Source organism: Eschrichtius robustus, chromosome 1 (assembly GCF_028021215.1).
Source record: "Eschrichtius robustus isolate mEscRob2 chromosome 1, mEscRob2.pri, whole genome shotgun sequence".
Taxonomy (NCBI): Eukaryota; Metazoa; Chordata; class Mammalia; order Artiodactyla; family Eschrichtiidae; genus Eschrichtius; species Eschrichtius robustus.
The window spans coordinates 150596834-150621612 of record NC_090824.1 but is presented as its reverse complement, the minus strand read 5'-3'; the positions used below and the strand labels follow the sequence as shown (position 1 = coordinate 150621612).

At 47.1% G+C, this 24779-nt stretch overlaps 2 protein-coding genes across 7 annotated transcripts in view; one reads left to right on the top strand and one right to left on the bottom strand.

Moving 5' to 3' along the window:
• SYNM (synemin) overlaps positions 1–12683 on the top strand; it is a 28176-nt gene extending 15493 nt beyond the window's left edge. Inside the window, exons 3-5 of one of the 3 annotated variants that reach the window (XR_011075598.1) lie at positions 3965–4035; positions 5996–10011; positions 12310–12683. Coding sequence is in view for 2 of the 3 variants with exons in the window: in XM_068556982.1 (XP_068413083.1) it covers positions 3965–4035; positions 5996–9666 (3742 nt within the window). In the remaining variant the exon portion in view is untranslated. Of the gene's footprint in view, positions 1–3964; positions 4036–5995; positions 10845–12309 lie in introns of those variants that run through there. The other 2 variants (XM_068556998.1, XM_068556982.1) reach the window with 2 other exon arrangements.
• A 131-nt stretch (positions 12684–12814) lies between these two features.
• Positions 12815–24779, bottom strand: part of TTC23 (tetratricopeptide repeat domain 23) — a 114733-nt gene continuing 102768 nt past the window's right edge. For 2 of the 4 annotated variants that reach the window (XM_068556946.1, XM_068556957.1), the window contains exons 9-10: positions 15760–15842; positions 12816–14999 (exon numbers count right to left, since the gene is read on the bottom strand). In XM_068556946.1, coding sequence (XP_068413047.1) covers positions 14885–14999; positions 15760–15842 — 198 coding nt within the window. In that variant the 3' untranslated portion in view covers positions 12816–14884. Of the gene's footprint in view, positions 15000–15759; positions 15843–24779 lie in introns of all 4 variants that reach the window. The other 2 variants (XM_068556968.1, XM_068556937.1) reach the window with 2 other exon arrangements.

Below are 24779 nucleotides of genomic sequence, written 5' to 3'. Positions count from 1 at the left end.
GTTTTTTTAAAGTTGAATCCTATTTTTGGGAAAACCTATAAAAATGTGTTAACACTGAGACTTACCTGGTTATTAGGTGAAAAATTTGAAGTTAATAAAATCTTGTAGTTTTAAGGGTAGATAATTAGGATCAACGGATACATTTGGTTGTTAGCCTTACCCACATCATTGCGTAAATGAATTAGCCCTCAGTTAACCATGACTTTAGGTAACCCAGAATCTCTTCCCTTCTTGAACTACTTTGGTTAATGGAAAATCACCTTTCTTCTGAGGTCAATAGAAGATGATGTAGATGATGATGATGATGATGGCTGATATTTATTGAGCACATATTCTGTGACAGCCATTGTTGCAAGAACTTTCCAGTCACTTTATTAATTACCACCGCAAACCTGTGAGTGCTCCCTGTTTCAGAAATGGGGAAACTGAGCCACAGAGGGTTTGAGCGGCTTGCCCAAGGTCATAGGACTAGGAAGTGGCAGGATTTGAATCCAAGCAACCTGATTCTGGAGGTTTCTCTGTTAACCACTTCCTGTGCTTCCTCTTTCTGCTTTATTAGTAATCTTATTCTTTATGTCAGTCTTTTTTTTTCTGTCTCTGGAATTGACAAATGGCCTTTCCTTATGTGATTTCATCCTGAGCACAGAGGGAATGACCAGAGGCTGCCTGGCACCACTGCCTCCTTGTTGTCTTTCACATGCCTGTGCTTGGGACAGACCCTTTCCAAACCAGATGGTGATGCTGGTCCTGTGGATGGACTTCTGCCCCTCTCTCCTCCCTTCCCCCTCCAGTCCCCAGTCTAGAGTGACAGGCAGTCCCTTGTCCTCTCTGGAGCTGGGGCCCAGGGAAGCTCCTTCTCCCAGCCCCTCCCCCTTTTCCTCCCACGGCCTGCGTTTTGCCAGGAAGCACCACGTGAGACATCCCTCCACCCAGGACCAGGCAGGCTCCCCCACTGGCTTGCTTCTGGAAACATCCTCCGACTCTCCCTCCTCCCTGACGCTTGTCCTTGTTTCTGGCGGGCGTGCAGGGTGGCCGCCTTGTGCCCACTGTGTGGAGCAACAGCAGATGTGCCCTGAGCTGCCATCAGGATAATCTGTCTCAGACGGGAGCCCCACTGCTGGTTGGCCCGTGGGTGGTCTGTTAGGGCCTGGCACCCAGCCAGGGGCCACATTAGCGCTCCCTTCCATCTTGTGGGCTTGTCTCCGCCACCTTAGTGAGGCCAGGGACCTGGTTTTCCAGCACATGTTTGCTTGTTTTCCTGCCTCTCGAGAGGCTGCCAACCTGTGGGCCTGTGTGAGATGTTCACTTATAGCCCATGATTCAGGCGGTTGGCATTTCTCACTGGCACTGTGGGTCCCAGGCAGTTTTCTTCCACCGCTCCCCAAATAACCAGAGAACGCTTGACCTGCTCCTTAAAGTTGTACGAGTCTGTTCCTTAAAAACGTTCCTTTGAGAGCTTTTGAGGGAATTGACCCTTTTTGGCCTTGCCCCAGGGGTTTTGTTTATGCCTCTGCCACCTAGTCTTGTGAGCTGTGCTGGTGGAGACAGGATGTCATGTGTCATTGTGGGGGGGGGGTGGGGGGTTCGTAAAGGCATGGATTCAGGGACCAGTGTCTCAGCATGCCTGTGAGGCCCTGTGCTGGGCGCCCAGGTGGAGAAGGTGGCTCCTGCCTGTTGGACCAGCCACTGGGAGGAGGAGTCACTGTGGACCTGAGTTCTTCCCTAGTGGGAGCTGCTGCTCTTCCCTGTAGGGACATTTTGATTGAAATCACCAAGAGATGTTGGATCTGCTTTCATTAATACGGTCTGGAGGGTCTGTCTGCAGCATTTGTTCTAAAATGTACGTGAAATGGCACCATCTCTGGCCCCGCAGGGAGGCCCAGGCAGATTGCAGGGGCGGCTGAGTGCCCAGGCCTGGGCTCCCTTTCTCTTGCTGATGAGTGCAGGCCTGCACTCCAGTCTGCTCACCTGTAGGGCCAGGATGCCCATCGTCGGCCCAGTGTGGGGTTGCCAGGAGGACTTGGTGAGATAGAGGGGAGGGTTAGAGCCTGTTTGGTGCTCAGTCTTAGGACTGGTGAAGGCCTTGGGCACAGGAGCATTAGCGCTGTGTCACCCCTCGGGGTCTGGTGCCCCCTCCTAGGAACGATAGTACTTGACTCAGGGTCCTGAACTCAGTAAAAGTTTGGTGATGGCTTGGATTTTCCCTGAAAGAGAAGCAAAACCATTCCCCTTTGAGGGGAGAGGGAAGAAGTTTTTCCCCCAAGAGGATCTTCTTTATCCTGACCGCCCCCCACCCCCACCCCCGCCCCGGCCATCAGTTCTCTGCTGACCTGGATGCCCTGCAAGCACTTTCTGTCCTGACTTGGGCAGCTAGCGTGGGAGCCCTGTGGTACCTGAGGCTTCCTCCCGAGCAGGCAGAGGGAAGATCTGAAATAGGACTTGGCTTCTCAGTAGCGCCCCGTGGACCTTTAGCTGTAGGATGCTACCTTTCCTGCTGCTGTCATCCTGGGGCGCAGACCCTCCCAGGCTGACTTTTACCTTGAACGTGTTCCTTTTATTCTATACAGACCTCAGGATTTTCTCGGCAGTGGAAGCTATTTGTGTTCCTGGAACCGAACATGCTTGGTCATGAGGGTGTGGGAGTAATGGGCTGGTGTCCTGTTTCCTGGCTCTCGCCTGGCGTGGAGGGCAGGGCTCTGGACACGGCCCCTCGGCTTCCTGCGTGCACACATGCACGCTGTAGTCGCAGCTTGCAGGAGAACCCTCCCGTGCACATCTGGACTGGAATCCCTCTCACCCTTGTCTTTGCTTTTTCCTCAGGGGGGCCTCCTTGCTCTCTTCCACCTGCCTGCAGGGTTCTCGCATTTGTGGGAATCACTGCGTTTGAATCAGTGGAAATAGAACTTGGCCCTGGTCTGCCTGATCCGAGAGTCCCCACCCAGCTCTGGCGTCCCTTCCCTCTTTGGCTGCCTGGCTCTCAGTGGTCAGATCAGCATTTCCAAGTGGGCCCCGCTTCTGCTTGCCCTTTGCCATATGCAGTATATTTCTTGGAACTGACGTTAGTGACCTCACACGTTGCCCTAGCAACTGAACAACTGTTGTGCCCGCAGCAGCCCACGTCCTAGGGTCTCCAAACAATGGATATCCCGCACTGACCCACTGCGGTGTGCTGGGACTATGGGGCCTGACCTCTGCTCTCTCCTCAGGGCTCTGAGTCATAGACGTGAATAACAACTTAATGAAGACTCTAGAGTTTTACACTTTGGGAGCTAGACATGGCCAAAGAACCCACCTAGTCCAGTGCATTTTGCCATTTTATCAGAGGAGATAACTGGATGCTGCCTGGAATGAGACCCCTGGGGGCCTAGGTGGTGGAGGGGCGTGGTGTGCAGCTCTTCCTTCTCCTCTTATGCCTGCCCTTTCCATCTCTCCTCTTTTTTCATCTCTAAGATGTCCCCATGGAACCCAGTATGAAAACTGCAGATGCCGTCTGGCTGCCTTATTTACAAACAGATGTCAGTCCTTATTCTGCCCTTAGTCAGCCCCTGACCTGTGACTCCAGAGAGACCCCAGTGGGGTAGTAGTAATTGTTTTGGGTCCCTGTAGTCCAGGGTGACCTGCCAGGCATGGGCCCTTCCTTGCTTCCCAGGGAAGCCAGACCCCCGACCTCCCTGCCTGGGCCCACATCCCTCTGTCTCCTCCTCCTCCATGGCCTGGGTTTGGAAGGGTTTTCTAGAAGGCCTTGGCTCTCCAGTCCTTCTGAAGCCCTGGCCCCCTCATTTTGTTCCTTTAGCTGATAGACGCTCTCTCCAGCCAGGTCTGCTGGGGTAGGCTTGCGTCCCAGTGGCGCAGCATCTGCAGACACATGACACTGTGACAGTGTATCGTTGACCAGATCGACAGCTAACAGAGGCACTTCTTGTCCTTTATTTCCTAATGAGTTTTTTACAAATAATTTTTACAGAGCCTTACTGGAAGGAGAAAGTAATCCGGAGATACAGATCTTGACTGAGCGCATTGAAAATGTGCCACAAGGTAAATATAAGGAAAGCTTATCATTTAACATTAAGATGCTGTCTATCTGAGCAGGTTCATTCCATGGATAAAGAGTAAAGCATCATTATCTGGAAGAGTTGGGGTTAGATACGAGTTTTCAGATACCTGTCATTTGTCCCTCTCAAGTATCAAATAGATTTTATTTAATGGGCCATAGCTTCAATAATAATGCAAATGAAATTGTGTGGGAAAGGGCTTCATTAACTCATTTGTTCATCTAGCCAGTGTTTGAGGGTGCTTCCTACCCAACGTGGTGAGGGAGGAGAGGGCTGATGGAAAGCTGGGAAGTGTGAAGGGTGAGAGGTGGACGTGGATTTGTTCATCACACCCTGTGGAGGGAACACCCTTTACAGACCAAAGACTGACAGCCTTAACCCAAACCTAGGGAGGTATTACTTTGTACAGCAGGCAATCAACACTGGAACTCGTGACCCTACCGGCGGGAGAGGTGGGAAGGATTACACTGTTTCCACCAGCCTAGGTTTGTGTGGGCAGCTCAGGGTGATGTGAGCGGCAGTGTCACCTAGTGCCCTGAGGTCAGCCTCAGTTCGGGCCAAAAGCCGCAGCACAAAGCCCGTACTTCCTGTAGCTGCAGAACTGACATTAGAGAGTTAATGTTCATCAGAAAGACCCGGAGAACCTGTAGGATGACTTTTTTTTTTAAAGTCTTCCCAGCCCTGTAAAACCTTAAAAAGCTTTCTGGCTAAGCAAGGGCAGGTTACATTATGTGCAGTATGTTCTGTATACACCTTACTCTGTGTAGTTTCAGGCTCCCTGAGTGTTGCCATGTTCAAAATCATGGTACATTGGGATTACATGTATGTACTGGTTACTGCTGTCAGGAGAATGTGATTATAACAGTCAATCTGGATAGGTGGTAGTTTTTAAAAAAAATAACACTCCCCATCTTTATTTTCAAAAACAACATCCCCATTAGACACTTCACAGATTGACAGGTCACTGGGTTCAGAATAATTTTGGTTCCAGTCATCTGTGACTGGAAGGGATTTGGTCTTAGTGTCCAGCAAGTTTGCTTTTGAATTTGAGAGTAAGGTTGGTTGGCTGCCGTGGGGGAGACCCAGGGGGCGAGAAGCCTCTGCCCAGCTCAGCAGATGGGTGTGGGTGGGCACAAAGGGGTGCCTGCAGGGTGGATGATGCCCCTGGCCCGGCCATATTCCTGCCACCAGCTGCCACCCCTAAGAGCAGGTACCCTGGGTAGCATGTCTGCGGATGGTCCAGAGCAAAGCAGGAAGCCCCATGGACTGCCTCCCAACCCCAGGACCATGACATTAAGACAGATTGTAGTATTGGTGATTGGTTGGCTTCCTGCTTTGGCACCTTTTCAAATGAAATGTTTGTTAAAAAAAAAAAAAAAAAAAGTATAAAAATAGAAGAAATCAGGAATTAAAAAAAAAAAGTTAAATTCTTCAGTATTTGTTGGCCCAACATGGCAATCAAGTGAAAAATAGTAAAAGGTGGAGGGGTTATGCCATTCAGTGTTTAGTATTTATGTACTCTGTAGTAATTATGAAGCTGTTCTCTGCTAATCAGTAAAATAAAGTTATCTCAACAAAGTGGAAATGAAGGATTCCAAATTGTGAAATTTCTGCCACATAAATAGCACCCCTAACGTCTCTGGCACATGTGCCATGCTTTACGATCACACGTTTGATATATTTAAGATGCATGAATATTTTAAGATCAGTAATTGGAGAAAAGTGTTGTGTGGAAGCATTCGTAGGGCTATATTTTATTGTCATAGGTTTCTTTAAACTACCAGAAAAAAATAATTTGGGGGTTGAAAATATCTCATCTATAATGACCTTCCTGTGGTAATAGTGTATATTATGATGGGATGGGATTTGATCTGTTATGATGCTTTTAAGATGAAAAAAGGTAATGATGACTATCATTTTAATGCACTGTTCAATTTCTACAGAATTCAGAAACAAGCCCTATCAATATACCACCTCAGTATTACAGAGGGAAAATGAAAGAAATCTGTTTCCAAGGCAGAAAGCACATTCGGCGAGCTTCAATCACAGCCTGGCGCCACGTTCTCAGACGGCTGTTAGAAGCGCTGCCAGAAGAGACTTCCTGGGCTCCAGATACTCTTCCTTTATCACTACCCCGCAGGACAACTCTTATGAAAAAACTGCCAGCAGTCAAACCAACTTCAGAACTTTCTCTCCAACCCCTGGTCTTTTAAGAAATACTGAAGCTCAAGTGAAAACATTCCCTGATAGACCAAAAACCGAAGGTATAAAGGGCCCCCCCACTAATTTAGCCAAAGAGTCCGCCGTTGCCCAAGAGTCCTACCAAGAACGCCGGGACAATGTGGCGGCAGGTGCTTCCGAGAGCACTTGGGCAAATGAGAGGACCATCACTTTGGGAAAGAAAATGGAAGCTAAAGCCACAAGGGAGCAGGAGAGAAACAGACCGGGAACCATCCAAACAAAGCGAGAAGAGAAAATGTTTGATTCTAAAGAGAAGGCTTCAGAGGAGAGAAACTTAAGGTGGGAAGAACTTACAAAGTTAGATAAAGAAGCAAGAAAGAGAGAAAGCCAGCAAATGAAGGAAAAGGCAAAGGAGGAGTCACTGGAGAAAAGTGTGAGGGAGAGAGAGATACCAATCAGTCTAGAAGTATCCCAGGACAGCACAGCAGAGGCGGCCCCCCAAGGTCTCCAGACACCCCTAAAGAAGGATGCTGGTGATGGAACACCTAGAGGGGTGGAAACGAGAGAGGCAGGGCTCAGGCTGGGCACCAGCGACACTGCAGGCTCTCTGAAAGGTAATTCCATGACTGAAACCATAGCTGAGAACATCGTTTCCAGTATCCTGAAGCAGTTTACCCACTCTCCTGAGACAGAAGCATCTGCTGATTCTTTTCCAGACACAAAAGTCACTTACATGGACAGGAAAGAGCTTCCCGGTGACAGGGAAACAAAGACTGAGATAGTCGTGGAGTCAAAACTGACTGAAGAGGTCGACATTTCAGATGAAGCTGGCCTGGACTACCTGTTAAGCAAGGATGCTAAGGAGGTGAAGCTGAAAGGAAAATCAGCTGAGCATTTGATCGGAGATATAATCGGTCTTGGTCTGAAGGGGAGAGAGGGGAGAGCAAAGGTCGTCAACGTGGAGATCATCGAGGAGCCCGTGAGCTATGTTAGTGGCGAGAAGGCGGATGAGTTTTCTACACCATTCGAAGTGGAGGAGGTCGATGACGTGTCTTCGGGCTCCAAGGGGCTTGTTGTTGAGGAGGAAGTTTACAGAGAAACAGATACCACGTGCTCAGGGAATGAAGGTCAAAAGACCAGGCAGCCCCAAGAGAACATAACTCACTTTGAAGAAGTGACGGAGGCAGGTGACTTGGAGGGAGAGCAGAGTTATTTGGTGTCGACTCCGGACGAATACCCTGGTGGCCACGAGAGAGTTGAAGGCTCTGTGTACGGGCAGATCCACATCGAGGAGGAGTCCACCATCAGGTACTCCTGGCAAGATGAAATTGTGCCAGGGTCTCGGAGAAGAATGGAGGGGGACGATGCATTGGGAGAGAAGGTTGTGAAGCCACTGGATGTTCCAGAAGCATCTCTGGAGGGGGACATGGGTTCTACTCACTGGAAAGGACAAGCGAGAAGTGGTGAGTTTCATGCTGAACCCATAGTCATTGAAAAGGAAATTAAAATACCACATGAATTCCACACATCCATTAAGGGAGGCTTCAAGGAGCCCAGGCACCAGCTGGTGGAAGTGATTGAGCAGCTGGAGGAGAGCCTTCCGGAGCGCATGAAGGAAGAGCTGTCCGCCTTCACCGGAGAGGGTCAGGGCGGGCCTGGGGGCGTTTCCGTTGATGTAAAGAAAGTCCAGACTGTGGGTGGCGGGGCTGTGACCTTAGTGGCCGAAGTCAACCTCTCGCAGACGGTGGATGCCGATCAGTTAGACCTGGAGGAGCTGAGCAGGGATGAAGCGGGTGAGATCGAGAAGGCCGTGGAGTCGGTGGTACGAGACGGCCTGGCTAGGCGGCACAGCCCGGCCCCTGGCAGCCCAGATGGGGAGGCCAGAGCGGAGGCCCCGGCTGCCAGCCACGGCTTCAAGCGCTGGGCCACCCAGGAGCTGTACAGCCCCTCTGGTGAGGAGGCCGACGCTGGCCGGGCCTCTCCCCGCACGGAGTTGGTCACTTCCCAGGGCCCCATGTCGGCCACCGTGGAAGTCACCAGCCCAAGGGGCTTTGCCCAGTCACATGTGCTGGAGGACGTCAGTCAGTCTGTGAGGCACGTTCAAATAGAGCCCCCTGGAACTTGGAGGACTGAGCAAGTCTCACCCGAAGGACCCGCCGCCCAGGTGGTGGAGGTAAGTGGGGAAGGTGACCTGAGTTGGGCAGCAAGCTCGGCGGCAGCCAGCTTGTCTGCAAGGCATCTTACGTTGGGTCCCGATCAAAGTCAATTGTCCAAAGAAGTCTTCTTCCCAGGGCCTGACCCTCCCTGTCCGGGGGCCGGGGACTCAGAAGAGCCTGGCCCGGCAGAGCTTTCCACAGATCCTGACAGATCGGGGAGGCACAGGCCATTTGGCTCCCAACAATTTCATTCTAAGAGGGAAATTATTTTTCAGGCTCCCGCTTCTGAGGCAGGGAAGGTTGGTGATTATTTTTCAACAGAAGAGTCAGCGGGTACCCAGACTTCTGTGAAGCACCTTCAGTTAGGCCCCAGGGAGGGGTTCAGTGAGCAGATCCAGCTCACAGCCCCCCTTTCAGACAGAATGGAGTTGGGTGTCAGAGAAGCTTCTGTGCGCACGGAAGTGTGGTCAGGGAATGGCACATCCATCAGGCACATCAAGACCGTGCCTCAGAGGCATCAAGGCACCGAGCAGATAGTTCCCCCACCCTCGGAATTTAGCGACTCAGAAAGCAAAGCCCACAGAGAGGGCTCGGCAGATGTGACCCAGGCCACCCGTAGTTACACTGTGGGTAGGAAAATCCTGATGACTGAAAAGAGCACCTTCCAAACGGCCGTTTCTGAATCGCCTCAGGAGGCTGGTTCAGGAGACACATCAGGGGCAGAAGCGACATCAGGTGTGAGCAGATCCTTTAGGCATATTCAGCTGGGTCCTGCAGAAACCAACACCTCTGCACACGTTGTCTTCCATGGACCCATTTCCAAAACATTTGCACTTGCTGGTTCGGTGGACTCCCCTGAGGTAGGCGAGGTCGCAGACAGTGGCAGAACACTGAGGCACGTTGCCCTGGGGCCCAAAGAAACTTCGTTTACCTTTCAGATGGACGTGAGTAACGTAGAGACGACCCCCCGCTGGACCCGAGAGGCCACAGTCCTCTTCCCCACAGGGACGGAAGCAGAAGCTCGTAGTGTGTCTGACCGTGATGCTTGGAGAGATGCCAGCAGTAGGAATGACCTGGCAGCTGGCGTGAGCTTTCAGGGCTCTGCTGGGGACAGACACCAGGCCCCCGGGGAAAAGGGCAAGGAGCAGGCTGAGTTTGATAAGATGGTGCAGCTGCAGAGGATGGTAGACCAAAGGTCAGTGATTTCGGATGAAAAGAAGGTTGCTCTCCTCTATCTAGACAATCAGGAGGAGGAGAATGAGGGACACTGGTTTTGATAAACATATTTTGTTTTAAATGCCATCTTACTTGGTAACATACCGACGCACAAAGGCCTTTACTTACTTTAGGGGAAGGAGACGCACTCTTTATTAAAACCTCCCCCCTTTTTTACTTTCTTTAAAGAGTGCTCCAGGCAATGTCAATTTACTTGATAATCTGTAAAGATTTCAAACTAATTCATGCCTTAAAAGGCTTTGGAATTTTATTGAGTTGGAACTTTGACAAAAATATTTTTTATCTTTTTAGTTTTAAAAGCTCCTTGTTCTGGAGTTTTCTTTCTACTCTACCATTCTTGCACCAGGTCACAGAAATGCCTCACATCTGTTTGAAACTATATCTAGGTAAGATGCCTAAATGGTAATGAGATTAAAGTAACATATTTAAGAGTAAATTTTATTTGCATGTGCTAACATGAAATAGTAAACTAACATTTTAAGGGAAAAATGAATACATTTTTCTCTTTCCAAAGTCTTTTCAAAAAGAAATCATAGGAAATAAGCAGATTAAAAAAAAAACTAAATGATTTCATCTTAGGAAAAAGTTATTTGTCATAGAGTTAAATTCATTTAAAGACTTGAATGAATTGCTTTCTATGTGCAGAAATTTAAATAATATAGTATTTTATTTATGGAGAGGACAGCTCCAGCCTCCTGCAGTATATCAGATCAGCACACTAGCTATGTTTGCATGAGTTCCTGGAACCCTGCTCTGGGTCCAGGCAGGGACAGGGGCTGGGGGGATGATTATTGGGAATGGCTTACAGTACCAATTTTTTGCAGTACTAGGTTGTTTAGTGCACAGTCTAAATACTCTTTTTTGTTATAACCTAAGTTCTGGAGTAGCCAGCTCTTACCAGGGTATACTTGAGCTTTTCTGCACTTTAGCTTCTAAACATTTAATTTTACTGGTGGGAGGTAGACCCTGAAGACAATAAAAAGAACGTTGATGCTCAGACTGTAGCTGGACTCGTGGGATGGTCGTGCACAGTAAAGTTGAAAGCCCAGGTGGGCTGTGCCTCCCAGAGAAGCCCTTTCCAACCCACTGATGATGGGGTGGAGGCCTTTCTGAGCGCAAAGAGTTAGAGATGAAAAAACGGCAACCAACCTCATGGAGGTTTTTGCACTTTCGACAGAAATCATGACAGTGGCGGTGTTTTGTCCAGGGAAACAAATAATACACTAAATAGAATAAGATGTTTTGGGGAGGGAACTGGGTGCCTCTCCTGCCGCCCAGCCCTGAAGCACCCAGGAAGGGCCCTGGAGGAAGGCAGAGGCCCTACTCTTCTGGGCCACAGAGTGTGGCCCTGTAGATATACACCACTGAGTTTAAGATACTAGAATGGGTGTGTTCTGCTGGATTTGTTTTATTTTACATAAAGGTATTGTTTTTAAAGCTTCCTTCTTTAAAGGTGTAGCATCACATAAAAATAGTATCTCTAGGAGCACAGTATTTTAATCCAAACTAGTTTCTTTCACTTAATGTTGTCGAAACTGTACCGCCCCTAACTTTGTCATCCTCAGGTAGGACATGATGATGGAGGGCGGTTATGGAATTTGAGGGTCTTCCCTCTAGGTTTCACTGATGGCCCTCAGACCTCCACAACGCATATCTCCTCAGCTGCCAGGAATGGCTACAACAAGTAGTTTAGGGAGAGTGCGTTTTCCTAATCAAGAAGTGGAGGATCAATGCAGCACAGCTTTCAGGGTGATCTATTTTTAAAACACCGTGAAGCAGTGTATAGAAAGAAAGTTGATTTGAATTGCAAGTGTAAACCTTTGTTATCTGCCAAACGCACTAGTGATTGTCAGAAACTGGTATGGTGGTGACGGCTTTGTCAATGAAGACTTCTTGTTTCTAATATAAAGATGAGTTGATTTTATGTTAGTTGTAATTGGTAATGATTTGTATAAGTTATTTATTGGTGAGAATTTGGTCAAGGTGACAGCCTACTGTTTGATGGCAAGACAGACTGATGATGGCGGGAGTCTATTATGTGTGTCTAAGTAGGCTTAGTTTAATGTCACTCTCCTAGCTTGTGACCTTGGAAATGAGGGCTAATGTGAATAGGTTTATTAAAGTCATGACCGACCTCCATTGGAAAATAAATGTCTTAGATCTTAATTTTTATCTCCATGTTGGAATGCATATCTTTAAGAAGTATCCTGACAAGAGTATTTACCAATATGGAGTCATGAGCTGTTGTTGGTTACTAAGTCTCTGGAACACCCAGGAGCAGGGTGTGCCCTTGACCCTGTGACAGGTCATGCCACAGCTCCATGTCCTTTAAAACCAGTCACTCTGGAGACAATAGTAGTCAACTGTGTGGTGGGACAGGGTAAGGACACAACCAGTCTTTTCACATTTATTGTTGTGTAGACAAAACAGTATTAATGGAATGTTTTTCACCTTCCCACTGGCTGTTTTGATATTGTTTGCTTAAAATGTATATTTAGAATGGAATCATCCAAAAAGCTGATCTTGCTAACCACCTGTGAAGGGATATGTCATAAGAATGTATAAAAATAAAAATCTAAGAAAAAAATCCCACATTGTTCCTAAAGAGAATGAATGTTTTCCAGTAGGTGTTTTTGTGGTTTTTATTTAAATTCTAATTAAAGCATATATGTGTTTATTGTTAGCACAGAACTAGAAAGCATGGCAGACAGAGCATAAACCACTGGCTCGTATTCAAATACAGACTGGACAATTTGTGGTCAGAATGTCATCATGACAGCCTGGAAAGCTAGTGACAATAGTGTGACCAGCCATCCCGTTTGGCCTTGAATGGAGGGATCTCCGGGGACATGGGACTTTCAGTGCTAAAATGAGAACAGTCCTGAGCACACCATGATGGTTCATTACTAACCTTAAGTGCAAACCGGAATGGCTAATCATGGCCATCTCTTAGGAGCATGAAAAAAGTGCACTAGTTTGAGACAAAGGAGTAGATACCCTTACCTGTTTGTAGCCTTGTACAAAAACAAAATAAACCAAAACATGAATAGCTAGACTCTTCCTTTCATTTTGAAGTTAAAACATTTAATAGATGGGAGACATTTGATGGAACATTCCTAAATTCATTCTTTCTCAGGGTGGTGGCTAAATTTTTTAAAAAGTGTTTTAGTTTCTGTGATTCCAAAATATTATCCTACAAGAAATAGAGGAAGAAATAACATCATAATTTACATTTTGTTTTTTCAAAAACCTAGCATGGGCTCTTAGTCTGCTCAGGCTGCTATAACAGAATACCACAGGCCGGAGGCTTAAACAATGGACACTTATTTCTCACAGGTCTGGTGGCTCAAAATCCAAGACCAAGGTGCTGGTGGATTCATTCTTGGTGGGGGTCCTCTTCTGGTTTGCAGACGCCTGCCTTCATGCTGTGCCCTCACATGGTAGAAAGATCATTTCTCTAGCGTCTTTTCTTACAAGGGCACTAATCCCATTTTTGGGGCTTCACCTTCATGTACTAATTACTTCCCAGAGGCCCCAGCTTAAATACTTTCACATTGGGCTTTAGGGCTTCAGCATAGGAATTTCTGAGGTGCACAAACATTTTTGAGGCAGACTCTGTGTGATGTATACTTAAAATGCTTTTCCACCATCCACATCAAAACCCGTGTCTTCGCCTAGATAGAACACTTGGTGAGTAGTGACATCTCACGCCTTCTTTGAATGGTGCCTTCATCCCACAGGCCTATCTGGGATGGGTGAGTACGAGCAGGGGTGGCCTGTATAGTTAGCTGTCACACTGTCGAGGACAAGGGACCCAGCCTCCCTCCACCCTGCCACGAAACTTTGGTTTATTTCCCCCATCAGTTCTCAAGGTGGCCAGCACAAATGGACCCAGAGTGGTTTTGGCTTTCCTACTGGGTGTTGGAGCGGGAGGGGGCCGTGCTGCATCCTGCTGCCATATTAGCAGCAGCCTGCAGCCCTGTTGGGCCCTAGCCCATGGGATTAGGATGGGGACGAGAAGGAACAGCATTGCCTACACCGCATTCCCACCCTCTGTGCGCTCATTCACCTCGTTCCGGCACTGGACCTCACCACTGACAGCATGGAGAGAGGTGCTCAAAACATGCCCCTCTATCTTTCCGTTCTTGAATGAGGATGGCCCCCCCCTCCAAGAGACTAAAGACCACTGTGGACATGAGCACTCATCCCACCTCACCCTCTTACCGCCTACATGCTGAACCTGGAACACAACTGGGAGAGTAGGGGCCAAGGGCTGTGCCAACTCCAAAAAAAAAAGCTCTCCGGAGTGGCGGCCACAGTTGGCAGCAGCAGGGAGTCAGCATCCCTCCCTGCAGCTCCTCCGTGCCCGCCTCACTCCTGCTCAGCTCTCTTCACTCCCTTACACCTGCCTCCCCTGACCTCTAGGAAAAGTCAGAGCCATTTACCACCCACCCTGTGGTACCGGGCTCTTTCTCTCAGTTGTCATCAACCAACTCCACTATTAATATGTTTAATGACTAGCGTCCACATTGGATGGCAAGCTCTGAGAGGATGGGGACTGTGTCTGTACTGTTTGTCGTCGTGCCCTCAGTTCTTAGCACACGCCTGGTACATCCTGGGTGCTCAACCAGATTCAATAAGCGTCTGAGTGCACGAGTGAGGAGAAGCTTCCTCGGTGCCCCTTTCCAGGCTCTGAGGAGCTCTGAGGCGGCTTCATTTTACAAACACATACTGACCCCAGGACTTACAAATTTCCTTTTATTAGCATTTTATTCTCAATCCCTATTAGCTTCCTATAAGAAAGGGCTTTCCCCAGAATTTTACTGCTCCAGATCTGACTCCAGGCCTGCACAAGGGGCTATACACCATGTATGTATATGTGTGTGTGTGTGTATATATATATATATATATATATGATCAGATGTTGAGTCTACTTTCCTACACAGGAAGTTTCGAACTTTTGAAGAGAAGCCTTTCAGCCACAGTAGTGTTGATGGGTAAAAATTCTTGCTGGCAAGAAAAACCACTAAGGTGGTAAAAAGAAAAATGCTTTATAGCGGCGCCAGATCACCGGGAAGGGCATCCACTGTCAAAAGGTGGCCCATGGGAGGTTTATGGGATCGCTGTTGCATTTGGAGCAAACAGCCTAGAAAATCTGTCCAATGACAGTTGAAGTCCACCTCCTGGATGGAGAGAGATTTATAGAGCACCCTAAGTGTCAGCACCCAGGCATGAGCAGAGCTTCTGGTGGGTGTGGGCTCAGTCGGCTGCGTTGGGCCTGGCCTTCCCCAGCGCGGTGTGCTGTGGCCCGCAGGTGCAGAAGGCCGCCTTGGCTCTTGAGGGCTGCCGAGGCTTCACGGCCTTCTCGGGGGCCCTGCGAACAAGCAGAGGGTGGGGTGAGTGGGGCGCCCCTTGACCTCCCCACATTTTGCACCCAGTCTTCGCGGCTGTGAAGACAAGCCTGGCGGTTGCTGAGCTACGTTTCGTGAAGGAGCTTCAGGAGGGACTGTAAATGGGAAGAGACTCGTGGCACAGGAACAGAAAACGCAAGGTTTCTTCTCCCATTTTCTAATTTCTTGTGACCATTCTTGCTGAGCTGACACAGTCAACCCTCAGCTGCTAAAGGGGCCTAGGCCCAGCGGGTGGGCTCCGAGACAGCCCCCCGCCACACCCCGCTAGCTGTGTCCTGCCTGCGGCACTTCCCTGAGCAGGGCCTTGGCCGTCAGTCTGTGGGCTCTGGGTACGCAGGCTGTGCCATAGTGAAAACCAGAAGGCCGGCCGTCAAGGTGAAGTCAGAGGGCTCTCGGGCAGCCTGAGGTAGGGCTCCCGCAGGCCAAGCAGGGCTCTGTGCCCTTGCCCTCCAGCAGGTGAGATGACCTGCAGGCGGCCAGTCTGCAGGAGGACGAGTCCCAGCCTGTGTTTCTGACATTCTTCAAGAGCTAATTTCTTCCTAATATCTGGCAAGAAGATATTTCACAACTGGGTATTCCAAGGAACTGGGCTTGCATAGTTTATGAGTTATGGGGAAGTCAGTTAGTAAAACTTTCCACGGAAAGTTCCGCAGAACCTTAGAGAACCAGCTTCATCTGAGATTCTGATTGCAGGGGAAATAGTGTGAGGGGAGGCCAACTCACTTGGACAGGACATCCATGGTCTGCTGGGTGGCCAGAGTCCTCTTGTCCTGTGGTCCATATAAGAGGGTCTGGATCTGAAGACACTGCAGAACGCCAAGTAGTAATTGTGAGATTATGGAAATGTCACTGAGAGCATTTTGCAGGAAAATCAAGTCTCCCTTAAATGAGAGAGAGAATACTTCATTCATAGACCCATGCTATGACGGAATTAGTGTATTCCGGGTTTCTTCCAGGAACAGTCTGACCTTCAATTTGGATGCCCTGAGGGATCCAGGAAACAAATGTACAGTTTTAGCACTATTTTATAGAACTCTCTGTGACTATCCGTATGTAAAACTATGTTTAAAAGTTATGTTTCTAGAAAATAAAGGCAAGAACATTGCTATTGACCAGAGGAGGGGTCTCTAGATTCTAATTTTAAATGACCCTTGCTACAGCCCAAACAACTTTTCTTCTTTTTTAAATGTTTTTGGTTTTTTGTAAAGAAGTACTTTATCTTATATGGGCTTTCTATATTCATTACTATGCAGCAATTTCTTAGGAGTTGATTTATTTAGGAGTTAAATATTCAGCTGTATATTATCCAGGACTGGCTTTGGCTTGATTTCTCCCTTCTGCTTATTGTCCTGCCATTTGGTTGCTTATACTGGGCCAGGGATAGAGATGAGAGTTGTGCCCAAAATGGTCAAAATAATTTTGAAGAAGAATGAGATGGAGGAGCTTGCTTTGCTGAATGTCAAGACCTTCTATAAAACTAGAGTAATTAAGACGGTGTGGTTTTCATCCAGAGACAGACAAATATATCAACAAAACATGGCAGAGAGTCTAATACTTGATAGATTGACAGAAGTGGCCCTGAAGGGTCCATGAGGAAGAGCTGAACTAGTCAGTAAATGGAACTGGTTTTCCAAATGGAAGGAAATGGATCCCTACCCCATATCAAACACAAAAATCCCAGATAGATTGGGGAACTAAGTGTGAAATTAAAACTTGGAACTTAGAGATGAAAATATTGAAGGATACGTTTATGATCTTGAGGTAGGGAAGTATTTCTTAGACAAGATCCAGACAAACCAAGAGTAAAAGACTGGTGAAATTTAACTATATTAAAATTCAAAACATCTGTGCACCAAAATGCACCCTAGGCAAGGTACAGACAAACCAGACTGAGGGAAAATATTTGCACAAAACTGGAAAAGGATTAGCATAAAGCACTCATATAAGGTAACGAGAAAAAAAGCCTACCAACAGAAAAATGATCAAAAGATAAAAACAGATATTCAAAGAAGTTGAAAACAGAATGGCTAATAACCATGCCTAAGCTCACTAGTAACCAGTAATGCAAACTAAAACTTCAATGAGATTGCCCCTTCACCTACCAAACTGCAAAAATTATAGTCTGATAATGATAACACCAAGCTTTGTCAAAGATACGAAGCAACAAGAACTCTTTTATATACTGATAGTGGGTGTTAAAGTTGGTACAGCCAATTTGGGAATATTTTGTAGAACAATTTGGGAATATTTAGTAATGGATAAGTAAATTGTGATATATGTGTATCATTTATGTATGATACCACACAAATTTTTGATGTATGTCGCCACATGGATGAATCTCATGATTATAAAGTAGAGAGGAAAAAGAAAATAGCAGATGAATGCATATAATATGTGTGTGCATATTTGTATGTAAAATAAAACCATAGTAAAATAATAAAGATGAGAATGATATCTAATTCCGGATAGTAGTTATCTGGAGATGGGGTGGGGAGGGGGCTTCAACTGTATAGGTCATGTTTTATTTCTTATACTGAATAGTAAACTCAGAGGTGTTTGTTATATTATTCATACTTTTCCTTATATCTGAAATATTTCATATTTTTAAAAGATTGAATTCATTTTTCTACATGGTAACAGCTAGAGTCAAAAAAGTGTGATGGTTTGGGGACATCATACTAAAGACTGTATTCATTCTGATTGGCCAACTGTTTTTAGGTCTTTGGGAAAATTAACACGCAGGCAGCCAAAATCCTTTGTCTTTATGAGCTGTGGAAAACATCAAGACCATCGGAATGTTCGGTTCCATCTGAGGAATTGAGAATGTGGTTCTGGAATCTGAGAATGTGGTTGTCCTTTGGAGGAAGGAAATATTATTAGATGAAAATATGGCAGGATTTTTTATATAACAAAAAATATTCATTATTTCTTAGCTGAATTATATAACACCAAAAAAGGAGTAAACATTTTCCTGTTATTCTATTTAGTATATAATCCAAATTCTGTAAAGGCAAGGATCCTAGCCCTTCCGCCCAGCAATCCCCGGACTTTCTGAATCTGCACTGGGGCCCTGGCTTAGCCTAGACAATGTGCTGCTCATTCCCTGGGTTTGAGCTAGCATTGCTTTAATCCACAGAGAGATTGTTGTGACCTTGGAAATTTAGGAACCTTGAGAAAGTTCTGTGTTGCCTTGAGGGGAAGAAGATGGAGAGGGACACTCATGACACTTGATGTAACCTCTTTTAGCACTCTTCCCCGTTTGGCTCACAGCTGCTGGGAGCCTGGGTACTCGCCACCCAAAGCCCGGCAGAGAAGGCTCAGATGGGGACAGCGTGCAGGAAGCAAGCATGCTCTCCCTCATCCATGTTAGTCGGGGAGAGGCCTCTCTCCAGGGCTAACACATCTTGCCAGACAGACTTCATTTTCTCCTACCTGGCCAGGGATACCTTCACTCGGTGTAAAAGATCAGGTCTAATTTTAAACCCACCCAAACTTCCCTGTTTACATATTTATGAGTGCCTCAGATGCAGCTCATTTTGAGACGAGCTGATGTTGACATGCAATGGTGTTAATTCATTCACTGAAGCATTAGAATTTTACTGACATTATAATGATTATTTGAGAAAATCTGAGGTCTCAGGACACTCTGCCTTAAGAGATGGCCTCCAAAATCTGAAACTCAGGAGGAATTTCCATCATACTCCTTTGGTTATTGAAGTTTCTTCTCCCTGGCCCCTCATCCTCTAGGGAAGGAGATATTATACTATTAGCTGAATATTCACGATTCCTGGGAAAAAGGACATGGCAACTGACAGGACTTACACGGATTCTCACCGGTTCTGCTAACCACATCTATCCCAGACCTTGTTGCTCATTTCCACTGGGGGTGTTAGGATAGTAGAGAGAGTGGAGTTAGGAGAGAGGGTTGTGGTTGGGTAAAGCAGCCCTTTTCAATAATCAAGCCCAGAGAGAGGTGAGCCCATCCCTATCCTACCCCCTATGCCCCAGCAGTCAAGACTCTTCTCTTTCTGGTGTTATTAGGGGTTTTTTTAAGGCTACTTATACTCACTAAGGGACTTTGCCCAAAACTCTAGCTGAAGAGGGAAGAGATGTAAAGGGATGTCAACTAGGAGAGGGAAACAGACCCTCAGCCCCAATCCCTTTTGTGATGACAATGCCCAGGGAGGCCATACCAGGCGCCTGAGACAGGAAAAAGTGGTTCATCCAGTAATTGAACTGGTCTTCAAATGCTACGTTTTTTAAAAAGTGAAATAATCCATTACTGACTTTTACTAGGAAACGTCTTACATAGCTATATATTTATCTAAGAAACATAAATTGAATTTTTCATTGTTCTGTGGCTCTTAGCTAAATTTGTTTAAGCATTTTTGCGTGAGGTAGGTTTTGTTAAAAACAGGTATTAGAGACAAAGTCAATAAATGTTAATTGAACCTGGCAGCCAGGCATTGTAAACATCTCCCTGAACTAAGTAAAGAACTCCTCAAACCTCGATAGGAGAACATTCTCCATCATAAATAAAGGTATTCTGTACTCTCCAGAATCTTCCAAGGAGGCCAGTGCACTCTGGTCTGAAATCAGCCTCCAAAGGGTGTTTCTTGTTTTCCTTTTGAGTGGACAAAAAACAAATTTTGAGGATCCAGATGAAGTTTAGGAAGCCATTATATTGCTTGTGTTCTCTTTGATTTTACCTGCAGGGGTTGGGAGAAGTCACTTGTGTTTTTATTATACCTTAGATACCAAACAAGGAGCTTTCCTCTCTCCCCCTGCAGGAAGACAAAAGGGAACTCGAGCTTTCACAGCAGCCTGCAAGCTGTCCCCAAAGGGGCCATGTTTGTCTTGCTCACCTTTGTGTCCCAGGGCCTTGCACAGTCCCTAGCACCTAAGATGAAATATTTGCTAAATGAATGAATAAGTAAGTAAAGCAAAAGGTCAACTGATGAAATTCTTATATGACAACCTTAGGACATGGCTGGACCACAGGGCTACTGAAACCTCTGGTAGGGAAGCTCCATTGTGGGTGCAGTGTTACAGACCTCCACCGTCATAATCTGGGCATGTTCAAGAGCAGAAAGAAAGAGTGCTGTCCCCCAGGTGCTGCTTTCTCTTAGGTGTCATTCATAAAGCCAGGGGAGTTAAGACGCAGTCTTAAGCATTTGACGAGAATCTTAAAAATTATATTTGACACGACTTTGAGTTTTGAAAGTTAGGTTTCTAAGGAGCCCAGGAGCCAAGGAATCTGGATAGGAGGCACCGGCTTGCTGTCCTCCTGGCTGCGGCCCACCTCTGTGCCCCAGAGCTCGCACCCTTCCCTGTGTGGACATAGCTCGCACCCTTCCCTGTGTGGACTGAGCCCTGTGTGGGCTCAGTGGCAGCTGCGGCTTGGAGGTTAGCTGACTCAGTCTACTCTGGCTTTAGAAAACCACAACAGTTTTAGAAAACCTGAACTCACAAGGAAGCATATTTTCTGATTTTGGGGGGATCTCTGAAAATCTACAGTTGGTACTCAGGGCCATTTCTTGTCATGGCAACGCCCCTGCAGAAGTGGGTTGGGGTGCCTGAGCCCTCCTTTTCTCCCTCAACCTTCGGTCTTAAGTCCTGACATCACATCATCATCTCTACTGGGAAATTTCCAACAGTGAAAGTGCTGCTGGGACACATCCTATTTATTAACAGAGGCGTTGCGGCCAGGCTGCAGCTAAAGAGCCATCTCAGTTGCAAGGCTATGCAACTCAATAATGGAAAATGGAGAAAGACATACTTTTTCTTGCCTGGGAAAGGTCTGTGCCAAGCCTGTGTATTTTGTCTTTACGTGAAATGAGAAAGCCAGAGAAAGGTAAAAAATTTCAAACGATTGTAATGCTCAGAATCTGAAATCACTACTCTTCTTTACACATATTATCTGATGCTAGAGTATGTCAATGGAGGAGAAGTTACCCAGGAACACATGAACTGTGCTGCTATTTTCATGTTAATTCTCAAGGTTAGTATTAAGAAGAAAAGAAGACGTCAGAAACCAAAATACATGGAAGTATGAAATGTCTTAAATGTTTAGAAAAACACAAATATGCTTTTCATTTACTAATCTTTACAAGGCAAGCAGAAGTGATCACTTACTTGGGGAAATGAAAGGACAAACCAAGATACCGTTCATCAGACAGCATTGTCCTATAGAAACAGGGTCACACGGGGGTGGGGCTTGGTTTTCCCAAGCCTCTCAGAAACCAGCCTTGTCCTCTGGACCTGAGTCTTCTGCTGCAGGCACACATTCCCGCAGATGTTTGCTGAGCCCCTGCCAGACACCAACCCTGAGTCCACCTCAGTGATGAAGCAGAGGATGGGGGTTTCCAGTGTAGTGTGGGAGCCAGGCTTTTAAAAATGTGTAAACAAACATAGCATAACAACACATGGTAAGAGCTGTGGAAAAGAAAAAAGAACATGGGCTATGAAAGAATAAAGGGGGGGTGGTGTCAGTAGTGGTAGAGGGTACTTGGGTCAGTGAAGGCCTTTCTGGGGTGACATTCAAGTTGAAACCTGCAGGATGGGGAGTCAGCCATGTGAAGAGCACCAGGTCGGGGGGAGGTGGTGGCGGGGTTCCAGTCAGGAAGAGTGGCAAGTGTCTGAGGCAGCATACCCTGCCCCGCTCTCTCTCTCTCTCACACACACACACACACACACACACACTCAAACACGCACCTGCAGCTCCCTTACCTGGAAGCCCACTAACTCTCAGACCCAAGGATTGCTGCACAGGTGGGTAGGAAGCCTCCCATGAAAGAAGTACAGATAGAGTAGGACCAGGGGCCCCGGGACAAGGGAAATGGGAGAGGAGGAAGAAAGGGAGGGAGGCCCGTCTGAAAAGCCCTCCCCGAGTATCTACGATGCCTGTCTTGGAGTCGAGGTGTCATCCTTGCTGTCTTCCTCACTCGTCACCTCTGAGTTGCCAAGTGCCATGGGTTCTATATCCTACTGATGTCCCTTGACTCCCCCACGACTTTGCTCCAGCCCCTGGCCACTGTGTTGGAGCAAGCTACCATCATCCTTCTCCAGGATAACTGCAACACAAATATTTAGAGAACAAATGCATCAGCAGGACTTCCTGTGGAGGGGCCTCCTGCTGCGTACCCACATATAAATTCAGGCTTTATTTTTAGAGTGGACAGCCAGCTGTTTGTAGAAAAGCTGGGCTTGCCTATTTCTGAGCCAGATAGAGCAAGAAATCGAGCCCCCTTTAAAATTAAGCTTTTCAGCTCCCTCCTGCTGTGGAGCTCGGCCATCCGCCCAGTCCCTCCTGAGTTGGTGCAGTAGCACCAGCCATTCCCAGCATCACTCTTTCCACTTGCTAAAGGTCACACTGAATTTATGTGGAAGGAGATTTTGCCTTTCTCTCCGTCCCTGGCAATCCACCCACAAACTCACAGTTCTCCTGCATCCAATGAGGTTTTGACAAACACCAGAAGGTCTCAGACCAGGATGGTCTGTCCACACCCACAGTTCTGCACCCTCCAGACCTTGATGCCAATTTAGGAACTCCTGAGGCATTGTGCACCCACGAAGCCACGGGAAGCGTTCCCATACTGGAGGAGCTTTCCATAGCAAATGTAGCCTTGTCCTGGGCAGTCTGTGTTCAGTGCCTATATATGTTTTCTAAGGGACAGGGAAGGTGGGAGGCGCTGTGCCTGGGCTGCCATAGTTAGGGGGCCCGACCCCAAGGAGAGCAACTCTTCCTGGCAGCTGACGACACAGGGCATCCTATTGCCAGGAGACCTGGAATTCTGATTTCCACCCAGCCTATAGCAGGCAAGGGAGGCTCCATGTTTTCCCCACAGAAGGTTAAGCCCTTGACCCCTTTAACCATCAGCTTCCATTCTTATACTGTATCAACCAATTTACAAGCATCTCCAAGTAACTAATGAGTGCTTGAAGTGTCTTCAAGCACACTTCTCAAACCAAGAACAGGATTCTGTATACAAAATCAATGTCATTATGACCTTCCTTTCTTTCAAAAAGGATCTGAGGTGGATTGTTGCAGCCCAGCAGTGGGTTAGTCAAAGATGATTAGAAAAATCAAGATCAAGGGATCGAGGACGAATGAGACTCTACCCTTCAAAGCATTATGGGCTAACACAGGGCTCTGCGGGGACTCCAAACTTGGCTCTGGATTGCCTGGTATCCAGGACAATAAGGAAAACACCACAAAAGCTAAAGGGAAAGTGAAACTAGGCGGGCCGCTGATGGAATGACAGGACATGAATCATGTATAAAATACAGCCGTCTGCAGAGGCTCTGTGTGTTTGGCCGGTTGGAGGAACAGCAAGGACCTGACAGTCTGTTCTAGAGACTTGACCTGTGGCCACGTAAGACCTGTCCAGAGTTGGCTTTCTCACAGTCAACCTATGAATACAAACCATTTTCTTTTGCCTTTCTTCAAATGATTCATCGTAGTGGGCTTTGAATTTCTTGGAGAGAGTGGTCACATAAAATTGTCATTCTTTTATGGAAAATGTTTATGTTCACAGCAATAAAGTAATCAGGCGGTGGATGGAACCCTGACGATGACAGTACCTAACAGGGAGGCCAGATTAAGACGGGACCCAACCCTGGTAACTGGGCCTGGGATTAGTCCTGAGATGCTTCTGACCTAGGAAACAGTCTTTGTGAATTCTTGTTTGCAGCCTTTTTTACCTGGATGAAAATCTAGTTCTCCATGTTGCAAAAATGGGAAATTTTGCAGTGGAAATTTCCATCTGGAGCCAACAGAGTTCTCCAACGTTCCCCTGCAGATGCCTTTGAAAGAAAGATCAATAATATGGTTTTCTTTTCAGTAACTTAATCCCACTGTCTGCTTTGTTTCTCGTGCCTTCCTGTTTTTCATGCCCACAGAACCATGCCTGGGCCATTCAGCACAGGAGAGCACATCTGGAAAGTCCCGTATTCAATGGATTCCTGCTCCAGAGTTGAAAATTTGGGGGATGCAGCTGTTGTTGTGATAAAAACAAGAGAAACGCTGGGCCAGCGGCTTTTGAGAGCTGCTGCTGCTGCTGGCTCTGCGGAGCCCAGCACTGAATACGGCATCTGAGAAAGTCCAGCTCAGGAGCAGATGTGAGAGGCACGTTTAAAGCCCTGTGTGTGCCCTGGTGTTCATGAAGCGGCCAGCCCTGTCCTCAGGTGGGTATGCGGGGACCAGTGGAAATAAGGACTGTGTGTACCACAGCGGCCATGACCTGCAGACATACACGTTTCTACCCTTTTCTCTCTGACTCCGGCAAGCGGCCAGATGATAGCTTTAAAATGTCAAAATCATTGTTTTTAGGACTGATTGGTTAATGAGGCCAAATGAAAGGTAAAAATGTCACCAACTTCCACTGCAGGCTCTGGGAGTGATGAAACCTGGAGTTTCTTGGAGCTGAGCTGATATTCAGCCCCGTGGGTGGGCCTGGGGCCCAGAGCAGTGATTCTCAACTTCCCCCTGGAAGCTAAAATGCAGGTCCCTGGGCCCCTGGCCCTTTGCCCCAGACTCTGGTTCAGAAGGTGAACCTAATGCAGGGGCTTTAAGACCCACGCTTGGCAAACCACTGGCATTAAGGAAAATGTGGGCTTTATTTAACAGTAACTTACCCATAGACAATTCACTTCTAGGAGCCTCAGGCCCCTCGTCTGTAAATCAGAGCTATTAAGGTCTGACCTGGAGGGTTGCTGTGAGGGTTGGGAACGATGTATGAGCT